General features: G+C 38.5%; 1 protein-coding gene across 6 annotated transcripts in view; it reads right to left on the bottom strand.

The window, feature by feature from the left end:
• Positions 1 to 21,603, bottom strand: part of LOC135218309 (very long chain fatty acid elongase 4-like) — a 123,194-nt gene that overhangs the window by 61,078 nt on the left and 40,513 nt on the right. For all 6 annotated transcript variants that reach the window (XR_010315281.1, XR_010315282.1, XM_064254529.1 and 3 more), the window contains exon 5: positions 2,747 to 2,918. Coding sequence is in view for 4 of the 6 variants with exons in the window: in XM_064254529.1 (XP_064110599.1) it covers positions 2,747 to 2,918 (172 nt within the window). In the remaining 2 variants the exon portion in view is untranslated. The remainder of the gene's footprint in view (positions 1 to 2,746; positions 2,919 to 21,603) is intronic.

Here is a 21,603-nt window from a genome sequence, read left to right as displayed (position 1 = left end):
TCAACTGGGAGGACTATTCTGTCTAAACATCAGAGGGAGTAACAAACAAAAACCATTTGTCTTGCTCCCCAAAAAATCTTAGTCAGGCTCCCAACTCCCCGTAAAGGTGACAGCTTTCTTCTATGAGCTCATAAATTCATCCACCAAAGTCCCTGTCTACAAAGACCAGTGCTTTGAGGCACTAACTGATGACAAAAAAGGGCGCAAATCGGCCTGTTTGTAACTCTATGAAAAGTTGGAACAGATAAAAAATAGGCAAAGCTGCCCGAGTAATAGTGACATGGTACTACTGAGTGCCATAGAACACTAGGTTACTATCAGGCACTCTTGGAAGCTCAGGCACTAGTGACCACTTTGGACAGTGACCTTTGTCTAGGAGAATTAAGGGACGAGTAAGCACCTCCTCCACTTCCCTTAGTTCAGTCATTCATGGGGCTTGTGGCGCTGATAACCAGTTAATGGCACCTCTGTTAGGTATGATATGGCACCATAACTCTATTATCAGTGCCAGCGCCAAAAACTGGAGCTCGGCACATTATGGTGCTTTAAACTGCCAATTTTATGGCGCTAGACAAGCCCCATAAAACCAGATCGCTATTAACCGAGTCCACCAATAATCAGGGACTGCCTGTACAAGGTTAACATTTTAACCAAGACACAGGACTGGCAATGGCACAGGAAGGAAGCAAGGGAACCAGGCACAGGAACAAGTGGAGAAAAAATGAATGAAGGCCAGTAAGAGAGAAAATTGGTGTGGGGAGAGTTGCCGCCAGGCTAGCTGGGCACCAGGAGTGCTAGTAGCATAATGAATGAAATTTTCACAATATATACATATGTTCTAAGTGTACTATATGTCTGTTTGTATGCTTATATGGCAAACAGTTCCCTGACCTTGTACAAAACTCAAAACAGCAAGTCAAAATACTAAGCATAATTCTTTCTCCACTACGTACTGCCCTTACACTTCCAGGTCTCTGCAAGGAAAAGTGTAACAAGTTCACTTACCGTAATCCTTTACCAACAGCAGATCACACATGGTACCATTATACTGGCTGTTGAGAATTGTAGATATGCATATCATTACTAAAATTATATATCCAGTGGTTAACACAATAGTATTAACTTTTAGTATGGTACTCGGACACAGCAATTAACCTTTACCGACCATAACTACAGGACACCGAGTGCCAACATACATATCTCAATTACTATCACACATTGAGAAGTGCAAATATGCATTTCATCTTATAAAAGTAGGTCCGTTAGCAAATACTATGGTATTAGTTTACAGTGTTCTCCCGTATTTGAGATTGGCAAACAGATTGGTCTTCGGTACCAATATCAAACAAGCTGAAAATGATAAAATCTGAGGTATATCCATGGGTTTCATCATCTCAAAAAGCAAGATCTAAAGAAGTAATATTACCAAGACTCCGCATAGGTCATACTAGATTTTCTCATGGTCATCTAATGACAACCCCATATTCTGACCCAATGAAATGTAATGGATGCCAAGTTCCCACGACTGTCCAGCACTTACTCGTTGAATGCCCAAATTGGATTCAGCAGAGGCGCTTTTATTTTCGAGATCCAACAATGTCAGGAATTCTCGCTGAAGGCAGGGATTTCTCACTTAACAAAATTATCATGTTCCTAAGTAAAGTCAGTTTTTTAATAAAGGCTAGGTTTTTTTTCTCAGGTTAATTCCTGGGAACCAGCCTGAGAAGAGCCTTTCTGAGGCTCAGAGGTCTGGTTAAACTAATCTTTTATCCTCTCCTATCCCCCCGTATTCGTGAGGGGATGCATACCAAACTCCATGCAAATAGCTAGAATCTGTGAATTGTTGAAACCCCTATAAAAATGCTTCAAACTGCCTATTTTGTTAGTTGAAGACTCAAGGAAAACCCAATAAAAATGTACCTGGTTTTTCAATCATTTCATCACAAAAAGAGCATTTTATGATCAAATTGATGAAAAAAAACAACCAGGAATTTGCGGATATTTCTCATATAAAAATTCCGCAAATAAGCAAATTTTCCGTGAATAATGTGGGTATATGTTCCAGAGAGAAATCCGTGAATACATAAGTCCATGAATCCTGAGTGCGCGAATACGGGGGGTTCACTGTATTACGCTATTCGGAGAAGGCGGAGAAGGAACGTTAACTTTTACCAACACTCGTTTAAGTATATACCTCGAGTACCATATACAATATGTATATCTCAATTCGTATCGAACATTATTGGGATTTGTAGATATACATTTCAATAACAAAAGTATTGGTTCGGTAGAGAACGCAAAATCTAAGTTTGTTATGCTAATCGGTAAACTAGGTAACAAACAAAATTTAAGTTTCTAATACGCTATTCAGAAAATTAAAGCCAGCCTTTACAAAACCACAAATGCGTTTGAGAAGAAATTAACTTTAATTGAGACTTGAACTTTGTATATAACAATCTTCAATACTAAAATTACTGCCCAAAATTGGATTTTAACATACTTCATCACAAATCTATTAAAAAACTCATTCAATCTCCAGCTACTAATTGGTATTCCATGGACAATAACTTTATATTGCCATGTGAGATGTTTAATCATAGCTAACTGAATGTAACACAGACACCACTGAAATATGTATGTTCATGTAACACAATAAATGACAGCACAGAAAGTTCTAATGGGAGCAAATAAAACAAAAGCATTCAGCAACCCACTTAGGGATGAATGCAATATGCAAGATACTTACATGAACCTCCTGCAACCCACTTAATTCCAATCCACCAAAGACAAAACATTGTTGAATGGTGATATACATGGAGGAATGTTAATTGGTTGTTCTTCTTCCGCAGAATAAAAAATGCAGTATCTGCAAACTCTACCAGTTTTGAGATATAGTACCACCATAATCCAGCTGCTATCTGTAAATAATTGAAGTTTATATATACTATATATACATGTAGATATATGCTTAAAAAATCACAGTAGATGCACGAGACTTCAATAAATAAGCGAATACCACAAGAAAATGATAGGCAGAAATCCAAGCTCTTCTGTCATTACTAAGCCATAAGAAAATGATAGGCAGAAATCCAAGCTCTTTCATCATTACTAAGACACTGTCAAGGAACAAATGAAATACAATTGGAAAGAAAGTTACCAGATAAATCAAAAGGTTCAAGAAAACCAGATGGTTAACTGTCAAAAAGAGTATCTCCTACTTATGATGGGGTTAGGTTCCAAGAAACCCATCATTTGTTGGAAAAATCATATCTCAAATATAGCCTAGCCTACACTAGGGTAATCAGTGCCATCTTTCCATAAAGGGTAGCCTAGCCTACATTACATAGTATACTTTATACATATACAGTATAATTATTATTAATCAAGCTAATTCTCTAGGTTCAATGCATATTGGCTTATGATAATTCAATACAAAGAGAAATTGAATACTACCATTAACATGAGATGAGTTATACCATAGTAAACTATGGTATATCATATGCATATGAATACAGTAGCCTCGCCTACAGTATAATCTATACTACATATACGGTATAGTAATTCATTAATATAAGCCAATTCTTAAGGTTCAATGCATTCTGACTATATCATAGGAAAAAAAAAAAATTGGACACGATACGAGAATCAGACTCGGTCCGACATCGGTATCATTCAGCAATGTCAGGCTGCTGATGGCTATGTATAATTATAAAATAAACATGTAATTAATATGCATCTTTTCTATGAATCTCTTAAAAAGTTATACATTACTTCGCTGTATCCAATAATATTGTATGTATTCTCATATTATTGCTATCATAATACTAACATATTTCGGTCAATGTTTTGGTTTGGAAATCAGCAGATGGCAAATATGAGTTTATTTCGCCATATTTAACTCAATTCTAAGAGAATTTTCTTGCTTCTAGTTAGCATAAATAAATATCTAGATACTTTACTTATACAAGCAATTCTCGGTTATCGGCGGACTTGGTTATCATAGACCCGGTTTTATGAGCACTTTTATAGCACCATAAAATCGGCAATTTATGGTGCCACAACGGGGACAAGTTCCTGTTATCAGCACCATAAGGATGCTTATGGCGAGCCATAAGGGTGCTTGTGGTGCCAATAACCGGTTATAAGCGCCATAAGCACCATTATGGCACCATAAATCACAGAGTTTCAGTTAATGATGGTTTTCGCTTATCGACACACCCCCGGGATCGGAACCCCCGCCGATATCCTGGAACTGCCTGTATGAGACAAGGTCATTTTTCATTATACGACATGTTTTTAAGTCAAAATATGGCTTGAATACATCTCATTGTGAATTAGATTATTTTTTTCATTAACAGACTGTGTCAGGGGCATGTTTATTGTGTAAAAAAATTGTGTGATTCTGTTCGCTATTTTCACTTGATCTCATTGTAATACGAGCTTCATATTATCTATCTTTTATCAGCATGGAAACAACAGTAAATTGTGTTTTTTCAAGCCCAGTAGTTTTGATTAAACTATTTTCTCTCAATTTTATCTATGGTTGTGTTTGATGGCATAAGTTTACAGTTTTTTATCCTTGTTTCCGATACGCAATAATAGTATTTAGCAGCTTGAACAGTTTTCTTAGCTTCAGCTACAACTAAGTCTAAATCTAACAATATATTTCCTTGCTGATCTTTGATCTATAGCAAATAAAGTTATTACATAAAAATGTACTAGTCCTATTCTACATAACGTCATTTATAACAAAACTACAGTAATTGTTTACAATCGTACGATGGTTGAAATACAAGCCAAATGGATGTTGTTATCCAATTCGGTTGTACTTAGCAAAAAAGTTGTTTCTTGTTTGGTTGTTCATGGCTGTACACATTTATGCAACAAGTATAACATTAAAACAATACTTTCATCATTCTCTTTTGCTGTTTTTGAACTTATTTAGCTAGAAGATGGGATAAAGTTAGGCTATTGTAATTTGTTCTCTCTCGCTCCCTGATTGTACGCTGCTGCTTACACCGACTGCGAGTGAAATTTTAAAATATTTTCAAAATACTACCATATCAGTATTAATTGCTAACCCCATCGTAAAATTGGATTATCGTAAGACGAATTGTTGCATTTTGAACACTACCTTAATCTCAAAGATTAATACAGTAATAGGATACCAATCTAAGGTATATTGGAAGTAGGATGTTATCTAAGGTATACATTTGGTATTTGAATTTTCAAGATAGGCAGTTATAAGCATATTCTGGCCTAATAATAATAGCATAACATTCAAGAATTACATTTAAGACAATTGTTTACTGTCTGCTAACTAGTAGCCTATACGTATTTGGTAAACATTTCGTGAAAGCAATTAGCTTTGGCCTAAAAAATTGTTGTATATTCTGCCTAATAACAATAGCATAGCAATCAAGAATTATATTTAAGACAATTGTTTACCTTCGGCTAACTAATAGCCTGCACGTGGTAAACATATTGTGAAATAAAAAATTTTTGGCTTGAAAGACTATCGTATGTTCCAGGCTAATATCAAAAACGTAAAATTCAAGAAGTAGGCCTTCCAGTAGCCGACTTATACTTATGCATGAACCTCTATAACAATAACAAAACAAGAGAAAACTCATCCTGAAAGATTCTGCTTGAAGGCTATGAGATATGTTTTGGTAGCTGAATCAGCAATATAGTACCACTGAAATCCAGTAAAAAGCTGGAAAATAATAATAAACTTCTGCCATAATAAACTCAATGTTTCCATGAGGGTAGCAGGAACAAGAATGTGGTGGTTGATCAAGTCACTACCAGTACAGTAGAACCTGTAGTCATGCAGGATGTGTACCAGACTCCCCACAAATACATTGAGGCCTCGTATTCGCATTCTTCAGATTCGCGGACTCACACATTCGTGGATTTCTCTCTGGACCATATCTACCCATTATTTGCGGGAAATTTGCCTATTCATGATATTTTTCTATGAGAAATATCCACAAATTCCTTTTTTTTTATCAATTTCATCACAAAATGCATTTTTTGTGATAAAACTATTAAAAAACCAGGTCTAAACATTTTTAGTTGTTTTTTTTTGAGTTGTAACCAACAAAACAGGCTGTTTTAAGTGTTTTATAGGGGTTCCACTATTTGCGGGTTCTAGCTATTCACGGGAGGGTCTGGTACCCATCCTCACAAATACCAGGGGGGGGACCACCATAGTTATAACGGTAAAAACAGCCTATTTTGTTAGTTAAAACTCAAGAAAAACCCACAAAAAAATTTTGATAATTGGTTTTTTTTAATAGTTTTATCACAAAAGGTGCATTTTATGATGAAATTCATTAAAAAAACATGAATTTGTGGATATTTCTCATAGAAAAATACCGCGAATACGCGAATTTTCTGTGAATAATGCAGGGAAACGTTCTTGAGAGAAATCCGCAAATGTGTGAGTCCGTGAATCCAGAGAACGCGAATACGGGGAGTCCACTGTATTCTCAAATTATTGTATTTATAAAATAATAACATGGCCGTCAATGTTTTGGTTTGGAAATCAGCTGATGATGAATATGAGTTTATTTCGCCGTATTTACCTCAATTCTGCGCGGATTTTCTTGCTTCTAATTAGCATAAACGAATTCTAGATAGTACTTTACTTATATGAGACAAGGTCATTTTTCTTTATATGACGAATTTTTAAGTCAAAATATGACTTGAATAAGTCTCGTTGTGAACTAGATTATTTTTTTTAACATCTCGTGGACTAAATTATTTTTTCGTTAACAGATTGTGTTGGGAGCATGATTATTGCGTAAAAAAAAAGCGTGATTTTGTTCACTATTTTCACTTGCTTTCATTTCAATACAAGCTTACATAAAAATATATCAGTCCTATTCTACATAGCGTCGTTTATAATGTAACTACGGTAATTGTTTACTATCGTACGATGGTTGAAATACAAGCAAATGGATGTTGCTGTTATCCAATTCAGTTGTACTTAGCAAAACGTTACAGAGTTCCTGAAGTCCAGAAATATAACCCCCCTTATTACTGTTATTTCTTATGGGAAAAATATGTTTAAATAACGCGTTTTTAATCAACGCAAGCTCTCCAGGAATGTAACCTTCGCGTTAATTAAGAGGTGGCTATACCTGTAAATAATAATAATAGAGTACATGGGAAGAAGGACTGATAAAAGTAGACAAAGACCCAGAAATATACAGACAGGAGAACGACAAACAGAACAGAGGAATGGCACAACAAACCAATGCACGGACAATAGGTACGAGACAGACTAAAGAACTGGCCAGTGATAAAACATTGGCAATAGCTACAGAGGGGAGAGCTCAAGAAGGAAACAGGGGGAATGATAACAGCGGCACAAGATCAAGCCCTAAGAACCAGATATGTTCAAAAAACGATAAATGGAAATAACACCTCACCCATATGCAGGAAGTGCAATATGAAAAACGAGACCATAAACCACATAGCAAGTGAATGTCCAGCACTTGCACAGAACCAGTACAAAAAGAGGCATGATTCAGTGGCAAAAGCCCTCCACTGGAGCTTGTGCAAGAAACACCAGCTACCTTATAGGATTAAGTGGTACGAGCACCAACCTGAAGGAGTGATAGAAAATGATCAGGCAAAGATCCTCTGGGTCTATGTTATCAGAACAGATAGGGCAATACGTGCAAATAGACCAGACGTGACATTGATTGACAAAATCAAGAAGAAAGTATCACTTATTGATGTCGCAATACCATGGAAAAACTAGAGGCTGAAGTAGCTACAGGAATCATGCAGAAGAGTGTGCCCCTAGAAAGAGTGTACATAGTAAGAAAAGTGATGGATTCCTAAGGAGGCAGGATGCAACCCGGAACCCCACACTATAAATACCACCCAGTCGAATTGGACAAAAAAAATCATAATAATATTATTACTAGTATTAGTATTATGCATTATTATTATTATTATTATATACATTATAATAATAATAATAATATAATAATAATAATAATAATAATAATAATAAAATGTGACGCCGTGGAGGAGTGGGTTAGGTCGTCAATAGACTTAAGTCAAGTTAAGCAACATTGGGGCTGGTCAGTCGTTGGATGGGTGACCGCTCTCCTCGGCGTTGATTCCTTGCGAAAGGATCTTTACCATAATTTCCTCAGTCTACTCAGCTGTAAATGAGTACCTATCCCTGATGGGGTAGGGTCCAGCTATGGGTTAAATAGCAAAACTCAGCAATGATGGAAAGAAATGGAGGAATAAACGACAACGACGTAAATGGAACCTCTGGCAACAGAGGAGCTTCGTCCGGCAACCAGGTATTCAACCCAATTGAAGGGGAAGACGGTCAGGTACTTGGAGGTCGTCATCCAGCAACTGATCACCATAACGACAATCAACAGCCAGAGATTGGAGCTACAGAGGCAAAAAGGAAGAAATGGACAAGAGAAGAAAATAAGGAAATATGGAGATGCTACATCAGAAGCAACCCGACGGAGAGAGGATATAGAAAAAGATTGGTCAACATCTGGAATGAGAGGAATAACACCCCCCAAACAGAGCAGAGGCTGGCAGACCAAGTAAGGAACATAAAGAAAAAGAACTGGCTCTCCCCAACAGAAAGAGAAGAACTGGAAAGGGAAATGTCACACGACAACGAATTACACGAAGACGAACTGAGAGACGATGCCACAGAAGACGACAGGGAGGATGAGGTATCAAACAACGACACACGAAGAAACACCGACGAAGTAACAGAGAGGACGGAATGGGTAGAAAAGATTAGACAATGGATGGAGCCAGATACAGAGAGAACAAAGATCCCCTCCATGAAAGCCTACAACACCAAGAAATTAAGGGAGAAAACAAGTGAGGTCAATGAAATAATGGGCATAATACACACCACCAGTATCACAGAAACAAATAACTTGGTATATGCAGGAGCAAGATTAGTAGCAGAACTGATGGGGATTCGAACACCAACACCACCAGCACAACCAACCCAACAGAAACCAAAACAGCAACCTCCTTGGAAAAGGCGCCTGGAAAAGCAAATCATGGTGATGAGATCTGACTTGAGTAAACTGAAAGAGATGGCAGAAAAAAGGCTAAGAAGCAAGAAAGCAAGGGAGGAACTCAACGAGAAATACAAAGTACAAGAGAGGGGACTAAACAACACAATAGAAGATGTAAAACAGAGGCTTAAGGCCAAAGCACTTAAGATCCAACGGTACATGAACAGGAATAAGGGATACCAACAGAACAAACTATTCGGAACCAGCCAGAAAAGACTATACAGCCAACTAAGAGGGGAAGACAACCACCCAGAAATTCCTGAAGCCGAACCAAGTAAGAGACTCTGGGAAAACATATGGAGCAATCCGATATCACACAACAAACATGCAACATGGCTCCAGGAAGTCATGGAAGAAGAAACAGGGAGAATAAAACAAAGATTCACAGAGATCACGACAGACACAGTCAGACACCAACTAAAGAAAATGCCAAACTGGAAAGCCCCAGGTCCTGATGAAGTCCATGGATACTGGCTGAAAAACTTCAAGGCCCTACACCCACGAATAGCAGAACAACTCCAGCATTGTATCTCAAATCACCAAGCACCCAAATGGATGACCACAGGAAGAACATCCTTAGTACAAAAAGACAAGAGTAAGGGAAATATAGCAGTAACTACAGGCCTATCACCTGCCTACCAATAATGTGGAAGTTACTAACAGGTATCATCAGTGAAAGGCTATACAACTACCTAGAGGAGACAAACACCATCCCCCACCAACAGAAAGGCTGCAGAAGGAAGTGTAGGGGCACAAAAGACCAGCTCCTGATAGACAAAATGGTAATGAAGAACAGTAGGAGAAGGAAAACCAACCTAAGCATGGCATGGATAGACTATAAGAAAGCCTTCGACATGATACCACACACATGGCTAATAGAATGCCTGAAAATATATGGGGCAGAGGAAAACACCATCAGCTTCCTCAAAAATACAATGCACAACTGGAATACAATACTTACAAGCTCTGGAATAAGACTAGCAGAGGTTAATATCAGGAGAGGGATCTTCCAGGGCGACTCACTGTCCCCCCTACTCTTCGTAGTAGCCATGATTCCCATGACAAAAGTACTACAGAAGATGGATGCCGGGTACCAACTCAAGAAAAGAGGCAACAGAATCAACCATCTGATGTTCATGGACGACATCAAGCTGTATGGTAAGAGCATCAAGGAAATAGATACCCTAATCCAGACTGTAAGGATTGTATCTGGGGACATCAGGATGGAGTTTGGAATAGAAAAATGCCCCTTAGTCAACATACAAAAAGGCAAAGTAACGAGAACTGAAGGAATAAAGCTACCAGATGGGAGCAACATCAAACACATAGATGAGACAGGATACAAATACCTGGGAATAATGGAAGGAGGGGATATAAAACACCAAGAGATGAAGGACACGATCAGGAAAGAATATATGCAGAGACTCAAGGCGATACTCAAGTCAAAACTCAACGCCGGAAATATGATAAAACCCACAAACACATGGGCAGTGCCAGTAATCAGATACAGCGCAGGAATAGTGAAATGGACGAAGGCAGAACTCCGCAGCATAGATCAGAAAACCAGGAAACATATGACAATACACAAAGCACTACACCCAAGAGCAAATACGGACAGACTATACATAACACGAAAGGAAGGAGGGAGAGGATTACTAAGTATAGAGGACTGCGTCAACATCGAAAACAGAGCACTGGGGCAATATCTGAAAAACCGTGAAGACGAGTGGCTAAAGAGTGCATGGGAAGAAGGACTAATAAAAGTAGACGAAGACCCAGAAATGTACAGAGACAGGAGAAAGACAGACAGAACAGAGGACTGGCACAACACACCAATGCACGGACAATACATGAGACAGACTAAAGAACTAGCCAGCGATGACAATTGGCAATGGCTACAGAGGGGAGAGCTAAAGAAGGAAACTGAAGGAATGATAACAGCGGCACAAGATCAGGCCCTAAGAACCAGATATGTTCAAAGAACGATAGACGGAAATAACATCTCTCCCATATGTAGGAAGTGCAATACGAAAAATGAAACCATAAACCACATAGCAAGTGAATGCCCGGCACTTGCACAGAACCAGTACAAAAAGAGGCATGATTCTGTGGCAAAAGCCCTCCACTGGAGCCTGTGCAAGAAACATCAGCTACCTTGCAGTAATAAGTGGTACGAGCACCAACCTGAGGGAGTGATAGAAAACGATCACGCAAAGATCCTCTGGGACTATGGTATCAGAACGGATAGGGTGATACGTGCAAACAGACCTGACGTGATGTTGATTGACAAAGTCAAGAAGAAAGTATCACTCATTGATGTCGCAATACCATGGGACACCAGAGTTGAAGAGAAAGAGAGGGAAAAAATGGATAAGTATCAAGATCTGAAAATAGAAATAAGAAGGATATGGGATATGCCAGTGGAAATCGTACCCATAATCATAGGAGCACTAGGCACGATCCCAAGATCCCTGAAAAGGAATCTAGAAAAACTAGAGGCTGAAGTAGCTCCAGGACTCATGCAGAGACTGTGATCCTAGAAACGGCACACATAGTAAGAAAAGTGATGGACTCCTAAGGAGGCAGGATGCTACCCGGAACCCCACACTATAAATACCACCCAGTCGAATTGGAGGACTGTGATAGAGCAAAAAAAAAAAAAAAAAAAAAAAAAAAAAAAATAATAATAATAATAATAATAATAATAATAATAATAATAATAATAATAATGTGGCAAAAGCCCTCCACTGGAGCCTGTGCAAGAAACATCAGCTACCTTGCAGTAATAAGTGGTACGAGCACCAACCTGAGGGAGTGATAGAAAACGATCACGCAAAGATCCTCTGGGACTATGGTATCAGAACGGATAGGGTGATACGTGCAAACAGACCTGACGTGATGTTGATTGACAAAGTCAAGAAGAAAGTATCACTCATTGATGTCGCAATACCATGGGACACCAGAGTTGAAGAGAAAGAGAGGGAAAAAATGGATAAGTATCAAGATCTGAAAATAGAAATAAGAAGGATATGGGATATGCCAGTGGAAATCGTACCCATAATCATAGGAGCACTAGGCACAATCCCAAGATCCCTGAAAAGGAATCTAGAAAAACTAGAGGCTGAAGTAGCTCCAGGACTCATGCAGAAGAGTGTGATCCTAGAAACAGCACACATAGTAAGAAAAGTGATGGACTCCTAAGGAGGCAGGATGCAACCCTGAACCCCACACTATAAATACCACCCAGTCGAATTGGAGGACTGTGATAGAGAAAAAAAAAAAAATAAATAAATAAATAATAATAATAATTTTTCCTAACCATTACTGAAGCCATTTCTCAGGCTGACAACCCATGCACTCCCGGTAAGGTTACAGATTTTATCTTACCCTTTTTATATAATAAAAAGTTATCTTAATTTGAAAATTTCCACACATCATCTGCATAGAGTGTACTCTTTCCGTCAAGTCAAGAATTTTATTCTTTCTGATATTAATACTCTTCAGCTTCATACCTTTTCAACTCTGAGAGGGTTTACTATTCCTTTTAGACCTGAAAGCTTCCAGTGTTATGGAAAAAATGTATACAGTAAAAGCAGGTGACAGCACAAAAGCAGCACAATCTCATGACAAACTTTAGACACAGACTGACAATGTGTGCACCTGAATCACCTGCATCATAGTCTCACTTCAATTTACTGGTGACTAAAGTCATAAGAAAGCTCAACTTGATGCTTACTGTATACCTGGTTTGAGGTAGTCGTCGGCTCTCAGTGGGAACCAGCTAAATGAGAGTCCTTGTAATTAAATTACAACTTTACTTTGATTGTAGTTAATTTGTCATTATCTGAGGAATGAACACTTAGATACATATTGTACAGTATATTGAGTAATACAGGAAAAGAAAAAAACACTCAACACTGAGCTGAAATAGTGCAAACAATGCACTATAACACTGTGAATAGCACATAGTATACAGTATGTGAAAGTTTAATAAACTAAATCTGTAGATGAAAAAATAGTAGACATGACTGATTCCCACAATCTGGCAAGTTATGTATCTAGCACACAACCAATACCCAAGAAAAATATTTTTATAATAAAATTAGATTTTGTATATACTTACCCATTAATTATAAAGCTTAGTTTCCTACTTGACGGCTGCCTATATTCAAATTTTGCAGGTAGCACTTCGATGGCTCAGTGTAGGTATACAGTGCTGTTCCCCTACAGCAATACTAGGAGTGACTTAGCTAATCCTGTCATTCAGTTTTATGCATAATGCCCATCAGATGGGAGGTGGGTGGGCTCCGATCATATAATTACTGTTCAAGTATACACAAAATTTAATTTTATTATAATAATATCATTTTAGTAAATGTGACTTACCCAAATTATATAGCTGATTTCACATTGAATGGAGGTGGGATCATGGACATATTCTACTCCAAAGCATTAAATCATGTAATGAATTTGAAATAGATAAGTTGCTAGCAATGGAAAAGACAACGCTTGTTGTTCCTATCAATTAAGAGAGCTATGCAGATGAATACTGCCTCTGGTTGGTGCTCATCTTAACTCGTAGTGGCGTGGCAGTAAAGCCAAGGGTCGCCTCCTACTTGAGGGGAACTTTGCAGCGAGGGGAATGGCCGTATGGCTAGCAAAGTATGATAAGTGCCCACCATTGTCCTGGGTGCAGCACCAAAATAAAACAACTAGAAAACACTGACACCTACACTGAAAAAATGTCATGACCCATCCACTGAGAGTGGTGGGTGCTCCAGGTGCACTGTAACCCCTGGCTCTCCCAACTCAGCACCTTACTGAAAAGGTGAAGAGATAATAGGAGAACATCCTATGCTTCCTTCCGCAATGTCATCCCAATCACTAACAATGGTTTTTTACATGAAAAAGAAAACAAATATGATAAGCAAAGATCAATTATTCCTTCGGTAGATTAATAGCAGAATGGGCTTAAAGAACAACAAATGACTGAAAACTAGGGAGGAAAAGGCTGTTCTTATATCCTTAGTTTTGCTCCCAACAAGGGCAAATGACACTCCACAACACTGTGTGTGTGTCTCAAACATGAAGCCCATATAAAATGGAAGACAACACATTTAGACGGAGGAAGAGAAGAGTTCTTACTGTAACTTCCTGGGGTATGGATGGTCCTCTGATTCCTGTTGCAATGAATGCTGGAAGTCTTTAGCCGTGTAGAAAAACAGAAATGTACTGCTTGACGAACCGCTTCTTGTCACTGCGAAAGTTGGTTCAGGGAGTAACTCTTCCGTTTACCCTGGAAGCAGAGCTATCAGGGCAGGCAAAGTCTTCTTATATTCACTCCAAAACGAGGTTAACAACTGGTAGTTGAACACTTTTACAAATTAATAAAAATTATAAGACAAAACACTGCTGTGTTTGCCATTCTGAATCATCGCAGTGGTCTATGCGATGAAGCTGAAGACTTCGAGACTTCTGTTGTACCGTGGGGTAAACAGTAGTTGTTTGAGATTATGGTGGCCTTATGCCAGCACGGGCTCTTGCTCATAGATCAGCCTGTAGAGGGTAAACAGAAAGACAGTGCTGAATCTAATGAGACATAACTCTGTCTGATGATTCTTGCAATGGTTATTGAGGAGCCCAAAACAGGAACCATTAATGAGAATCTAAAACTAACCAGACATACGTCTGTAATGGTTGGACAGAGATTCAAGTTAGGTGTTAACGGTTGACAGAGGAAAAACACAACAGGACGAACAAGATCTCAGTGAGCAGCCAGGCACTCAGCTCGACTCCGTGGGCTGAGTTACCCAGTAATACATTTCATCTTGGCATGTGTTTGCCTTATATAGCTATCGAGAGCACAACAGATACACTTGAGCAACTGCAAGTTAATTGAAACACGAGGGACAGCAATACTCTTGTTTAGTGATAGTAATGCCAAACCTGTGATGTTGTTGCCAAACAAAACCATCCAATGTTATCCTAAGACAGAACCAGAACACAGGCACTCGAATCCGAACTCTGGGGAGTACACTCTGTAGAGTTCCTATTATTTCCTCATCCATCACAATGTAACCCTGGAAGTAGGTGGAAAAAAAGAGAGAATTGACTCTTCTAGCCTGCTCTTCTTGAAACTACCGGGAGGGGGAGATAACGCGCACGGTCTTCAACTTCCAATGATGATAGCAATGTACGGACGTATTCGCCTCAGCGAAAAACGCTTCCAGAAGGGAGAGTATGGGCTCTCACAGACCAAATGGAGCCTTCTCTTCCTGCAACTGGTTAGATTGCAGGAACACGATAGCTGAGTGGAGTTGAATGCACCAAAAGATGGTGAGAACTTGCCATAACTCGCCACGCATCTGTCTTCTCCATGATCTAAGACCTCAATAAGAGGACTACTATACAGTTTAATGCACGACTCAAGTGATGTCCTAAGCAAGTGGTAGGAGAGGAGCAAACGAAGATCCTGTAGTGTCGACGAAGACGAACAAGGAAACTGTCATCGGGCATCCAACAGCTAGTGCCAAACTATCAACAGCTGGTGTCAGGGAAGGTGTGGAAAGCTCCAAGGGTGCTGGAGCATGGTAGTGTAGCTCCTCAGATGGTGCAGAGCGCCTGGACAGAGACTGGTGCTCGACCAAAAAAAACACGATACTTGAGATCAAAGCCCCCAAACCTCGTGTCCATCCTAAAGGCCAAAGCAGGATCAGAGCTCTGATCCACTTCCTCTTCAACAGACAAGTCGGTACTTCCACCTTTAAGAGCTTATAAGAGAAGGTGAGCCAGTCCACACACCTAGCAAAAATGCCTGGGAGAGGACTGGCTACTGAAAGCAAAAGAGGTCACTTAAAAAATTGAACGCCTAGGCGCTAGTACAGGACGCTCAAAATTAAAACTAATCCAGCTGTGTTAAGTCAAAACCAATAAACACATCACAAGACGCCTTTTTCAGTGGCTGTCTGCCGATACCTGGGAATAGCCACAGGTTCAAGCGAGGGGGCAACTACTGGGGACAACCCCCTGGACTCCCTTCGACTACCAGTATGTCCTCTCCTAGGCTGCTCTTGGCCATGGGAAGGAGCAAGACAATGACTTTAAGTCTAGGAGATCCGAAGGCCACATAGTCACCTCCTCTAAATCATCCAGAAAAATGGCTTTACAGCGGCTGTCTGTCGATACCTGGGACCAACCAGCAACAGGTTCGACTGAGGGAGCGACTACCTGTATGTAACCCCACGACCTTCCTTGGACCTCCGGTATATCTTCTCCCCAATGCGGGGGAGCGGGACAGTGACCTTTGTCTAGGAGAATCGAGGGACAAGTAGCCACCTCCTCCACTGCACAACACTTCACTGTTACATTGATAAATCCATGATAATCAAAATAAAATGCTGGCAAAGGCATAGGAAGGAAGGATTGGAGCCAGGCATGGGAGCAACTGACTAAGATAGGAGGATTAGTAGGAGAGAATTGGCATCAGCTTTGGGAGGGAGAGGCGAATACTGGGCATTAGGCAGGCATAGGTCCAAAACACTGGGCGTTTGGCAGCCACTGTCAACCCAAAAACTGGGTGCTCAGCAGTCACTGGCACCCGAAAACTCAATGCTCGGCAGTCACTGGCACCCGAAAACTCAGTGCTCGGCAGTCACTGGCACCCGAAAACTCGGTGCTCGGCAGTCACTGGCACCCAAAAACTCGTCGCTCAGCAGCCACTGGCGCCCGAAGCACTGGGCTCTCAGCAGCCACTGGCGCCCGAATGGGCACAGAGGGATGGACGCTCGGACAGTTGGAGTTTTGATTAAGCTGGCACAGTTCTTGGCCTTGATAGACAAGAGGCAAGATGCCAACATCTCTAGGAATCTAAGTTACTTGTTACTTTATGCAAATAATCGATCTGTAGTCAATTATCTACCATATATGAAATTATGGTATCTAGGCAAGAAGGAATACTACAAATGTATGAATAACATTAGCATTTCCTATATCCAGTTTTGTATTAAAATAATGCAAAATGACACTCGGACAGACTGGAGGCTAGATGACAGCGTCTCTGGTGATCTCAGTTACTTATTTATTACTGTAAGAAAAAAAGCGATCAGTAATCGGTTATTAACTGCTTTATATGAAATTCTGGCATCTAGGGAAATGAAGGCACTTTTATTCCCTTAAAATCACAAAAATGCACGTGTACATTTTTGTATAATGTAACAAAACAAATTCCACTCTAATATTGTAAATTACTATGCTTTTATTCTTCAATTAGTAATAAAGGAATAAAGAAAGTATTTACAAATATATGAAAAAGCATTTCATATATTCAGATATGTATTGAAAATTAACATAAATGTATACATATATGTTAACACTCGGAAAAATGATAAATCTATTATCAACAAGTAGTTTTCATATTTAGTCTCATAGCAAATCCAACTCTAATATAAAAGAATAAAACGGATATTTACAGATAACCGATTACTCAAAAAGGAAACATTAGTAGAATAGAATTATCAGGAATTCAAAGTAATCTAATTCAGAAACCGTACCCTGCTAATTGATGTGAATAGCCTGAGCTCCAGTCTGACAAGCGAGATGGAGCATAAGACCCCCAACGTGAATATTCACAACTGTATGACACCAGGAAAATACCTCTACAGTGGACCACTCGTATTCGCGTTCTTTGGATTCGCGGACTCACACATTCGCGGATTTCTCTCGGGAACGTTTCCCACATTATTCGTGGAAAATTTGCACATTCGCAGTATTTTTCTATAAGAAATATCCACAAATTCCTGGGTTTTTTAAATCAATTTCATCATAAAATGCACTTTTTGTAGTAAAACTTTTAAAAAAACCAAGTATAAAAATTTTTAGTGGGTTTTTCTTGAGTTTTAACTAACAAAAAAGGCTGTTTTCAGCATTTTTATATGGGTTCCAACTATTCGCAGGTTCTAACTATTCACAGGGGGGTCTGGTACGCATCCCCCGCGAATACGGGGGGATCACTGTATATGCCGAAGCCACCCCAGCTCTCTATGTAACGTACCTAAGTACTGCCGAAGCAAAAACCTGGTAGTTAATTAATACTAGATTGACGGGAATGATCCACCTATGGTCTCCCACAGTCAAACAACAACACCATACTTTCCTTACTATATTTACCTCCACCTTTGTCTCTGCAAAGGAAAGTGATAAGTATCACATGCACGGTAAACAAAACAAATAATGTGTTGGCCTAATTGCCAACATTTGGTCTAAAAGAAGATCTTAACCCTCTTACGCCGATTGGACGTATTAAACGTCGAGTCAAAATGTCTCCCGTATGCCGATTGGACGTATCATACGTCGGCTCAAAAAAGTTTTTTTAAAAATTCGCGGAAAAATACTTATAGGCCTACCAGCCGAAAAACTTTTGTATCACGCGCCTTGGGGATGCTGGGAGTTCACGGATCAAGGCGTTGTTTTGTTTACAATCGCTACGCAGGCGCGCAAGCGCGAATTTCTTTCTTATCGCAACCTAAAAAGTATCAGTGACACATCTCGGAAATTATTTCGTCACTTTGACATAATTATTGCACCATTTTAAATTATCCTTTACATGAAGTATTATATATGAAAATGTGCGCAATTTCATGCACAATACAACTAAAAAATACTCATGATTGTAGCTTTTATCACTTTTGAAATATTTTCATATAAATAACGATAAGTGCAAAAATTTCAACCTTCGGTCAACTTTGACTCTACAGAAAAAATGGTCGAGAAACGCAATTGTAAGCTAAAATTCTTTTATATTATAGTAATATTCAATCATTTGCCTTCATTTTGCAACAAATTGGACGTCTCTAGCACAAATATTTCGATTTATGGTGAATTTATGAAAAAACTTTTTCCTTACGTTCGTGCGATAACTCTTACGATAAATTTTTTCGTCTGCGATTGTCCTAATGTTTGCACCCTTTTAAATTTGCCGTTACATAAAGTTCTATATATGGAAATGTGCGCAATTTCATGCACAATACAAAAAAAAAGACAACCCATGGTTGTAGCTTTTATCAGTTTTTGAAATATTTTCATATAAATAAACGTTAAGTGCAAAAATTTCAACTTTCGGTCAGCTTTGACTCTACCGAAATGGTCGAAAAACGCAATTGTAAGCTAAAACTCTTATATTCTAGTAATATTCAATCATTTACCTTCATTTTGCAACGACTTGGAAGTCTCTAGCACAATATTTTGATTTATGGTGAATTTATGAAAAAAAAAAAAAATTACGTTCGCGCGGTAACTCTTCCGAAAAAAACAGAATTTTTTTTGTGCGATTGTCGAAATGTTTGCACCATTTAAAATTAGCTGTTTCATAAAGTTTTATATAGGAAAATGTGCGCAATTTCATGTAGAATACAACTAAAAATGATTGAAGGTGTAGCTTTTCTCTTTTTTTGAAATATTTGCATATAAATCACGATAAATAGAAAAAAAAACCACGTTCGGTCAAATTTGACTCTACCGAAATAGTTGAAAAACGCAATTGTAAGCTAAAACTCTTACGGCCTAGTAATATTCCGTCATGTTTCTTCATTTTGAAACAAATTTGAAGTCTCTAAAACAATATTGTGATTATGGTGAATTTTTGAAAAATATATTTACCTTCACTCCGCGCGCCGATTCGCGGCCGCAAGTCTCCGAAATACGTACATGGCATTATCCTAATATTTGCTCCTTTTCATATTAGCCTTTTTATAGAGTTTCATATATCAAAATGTGCGCAAATTCATGAAGAATACAATAAAAAATAATTGAAGGTTGTAGCTTTTTCCATCTTCGAAATATGTGCATATGAAAAAATATATATATTAAAATTTCGACATTCGGTCAAATTTAACTCGTCCGAAATGGTCGAAATCTGCAATTCTAATCTAAAACTCTTACAGTATCGTAATATTCAATCATTTGTCTTAATTTCGAAACAAATTGGAAGTCTCTAGAACATTATTTAGAATTACGGTGAATTTTTGAAAAAAATATTTTTTTGCGTCCGCGCGTTACGAATTCGTACATCATTTTGTGATAATATTTTTCCGGTGTTACTTTTATTTTTTTACAATGTATTATATATCAAAATGATTGCAATTTAGTGTACAATACAACGCAAAAAAAAGTAACTGGTTAGCTTTGACCGTTTCTGCACAGCGTGATTTGAATACAATTATGTATGAATTTTTTTTTTTTCGCTACCATATATCGCATTATTTACATATGATAATGATATTATTTTTCATTTTTATGAGGTTGCATTCTAAACTTCAGGCAATGACAAAAAAGGAGCCAAAAATGAACTCTTAATCTTCAAAGTACGCGCGCTGTAATTTTTTGAAAAAAATTATTTTTTCCACTTCGCGCTCACTCCAAACCAGGCCCGGCATACGGGAGACGTTTTGATTTTTAGGGCTCCGGCTTAAGAGGGTTAAACATTCACAAATTACCTTGAGGGTAATTTTATTTACCGGAGGTTTGCGACTAGACTATGATCAGTAAACAAAATCCCAAAATTAAAATATTACCTAATGTAATGATGCAACATTCCTGTAACGTTCAAGAATTACTTTAAAGGTAATCATTAACGGACAACCTACATGTAGCCTTTTAGGATAAAATAATGGATAAAATTCTAGAATTACTTTAAGGTAATCATTATCTTCGGCTTGAGAATAGCCTAAGTCGGGTGAACAACCAATCACCAATGTAAAAAGGATTGTTCTAAGGTAACTGTTACTGGCGTGGAGTCTTGCTAATAGCTCATGGCCGGTAAACAAATTCTAAAAACGAAGTTTGGCCTAAAGGAATGACGTAACATCAAGATTAGTTACTATAGGCAATTCTTAACTGACGACTTACGTTAAGCCCACTAAGTAAAGATATATGCAAAAGCATTTTATACCAACACCTTTTATTTAGGTGAGCGAGTCAGAGACTTCTGACATGTCCAATTTAGCAGTTCTCTGGTATTATAGCAATATTTTACTAGAAATAGTGCTAAAGAGGACACATTTCACGGAGCGACACGACTGAGCCCAGAAATAGATTTTTCCTACGTCAAAATCCCTTTTATCTACTTCAGTAGTGATCCATTCAAGAACTATTTATAAAGCCATTATTATTCCCAGAGACTGCAAGTACCCAGCTAAATAGATGTTAATCTGAACAAAATAAACAAAAGATGTGACTCATCTTGCTCGATGGCTGTGAATGCATTCTGGTGGTTGTAACACTACCGAAATTGGGTGATATAACTGGAAAATAAGAACAAGCTGCTGTAAGCACTCGATGTTTCATTGAGCGCAGCAGAAAACAATGATGTGATTAGCTAACTTGTTCCTAGTATTTGTAGGGGGATGGCACTGTATACCTACACTGAGCCATTAAAGCGCTACCCGCGAAATTTGAATAGTATAGGCTACCTCCGAGTAGGAAACTCTAAGCTATATAATTACTGGGTAAGTCACATATA

Source organism: Macrobrachium nipponense, chromosome 9 (assembly GCF_015104395.2).
Source record: "Macrobrachium nipponense isolate FS-2020 chromosome 9, ASM1510439v2, whole genome shotgun sequence".
NCBI classification, from domain to species: domain Eukaryota; kingdom Metazoa; phylum Arthropoda; class Malacostraca; order Decapoda; family Palaemonidae; genus Macrobrachium; species Macrobrachium nipponense.
This window is presented reverse-complemented; position numbering and strand designations above follow the sequence as displayed.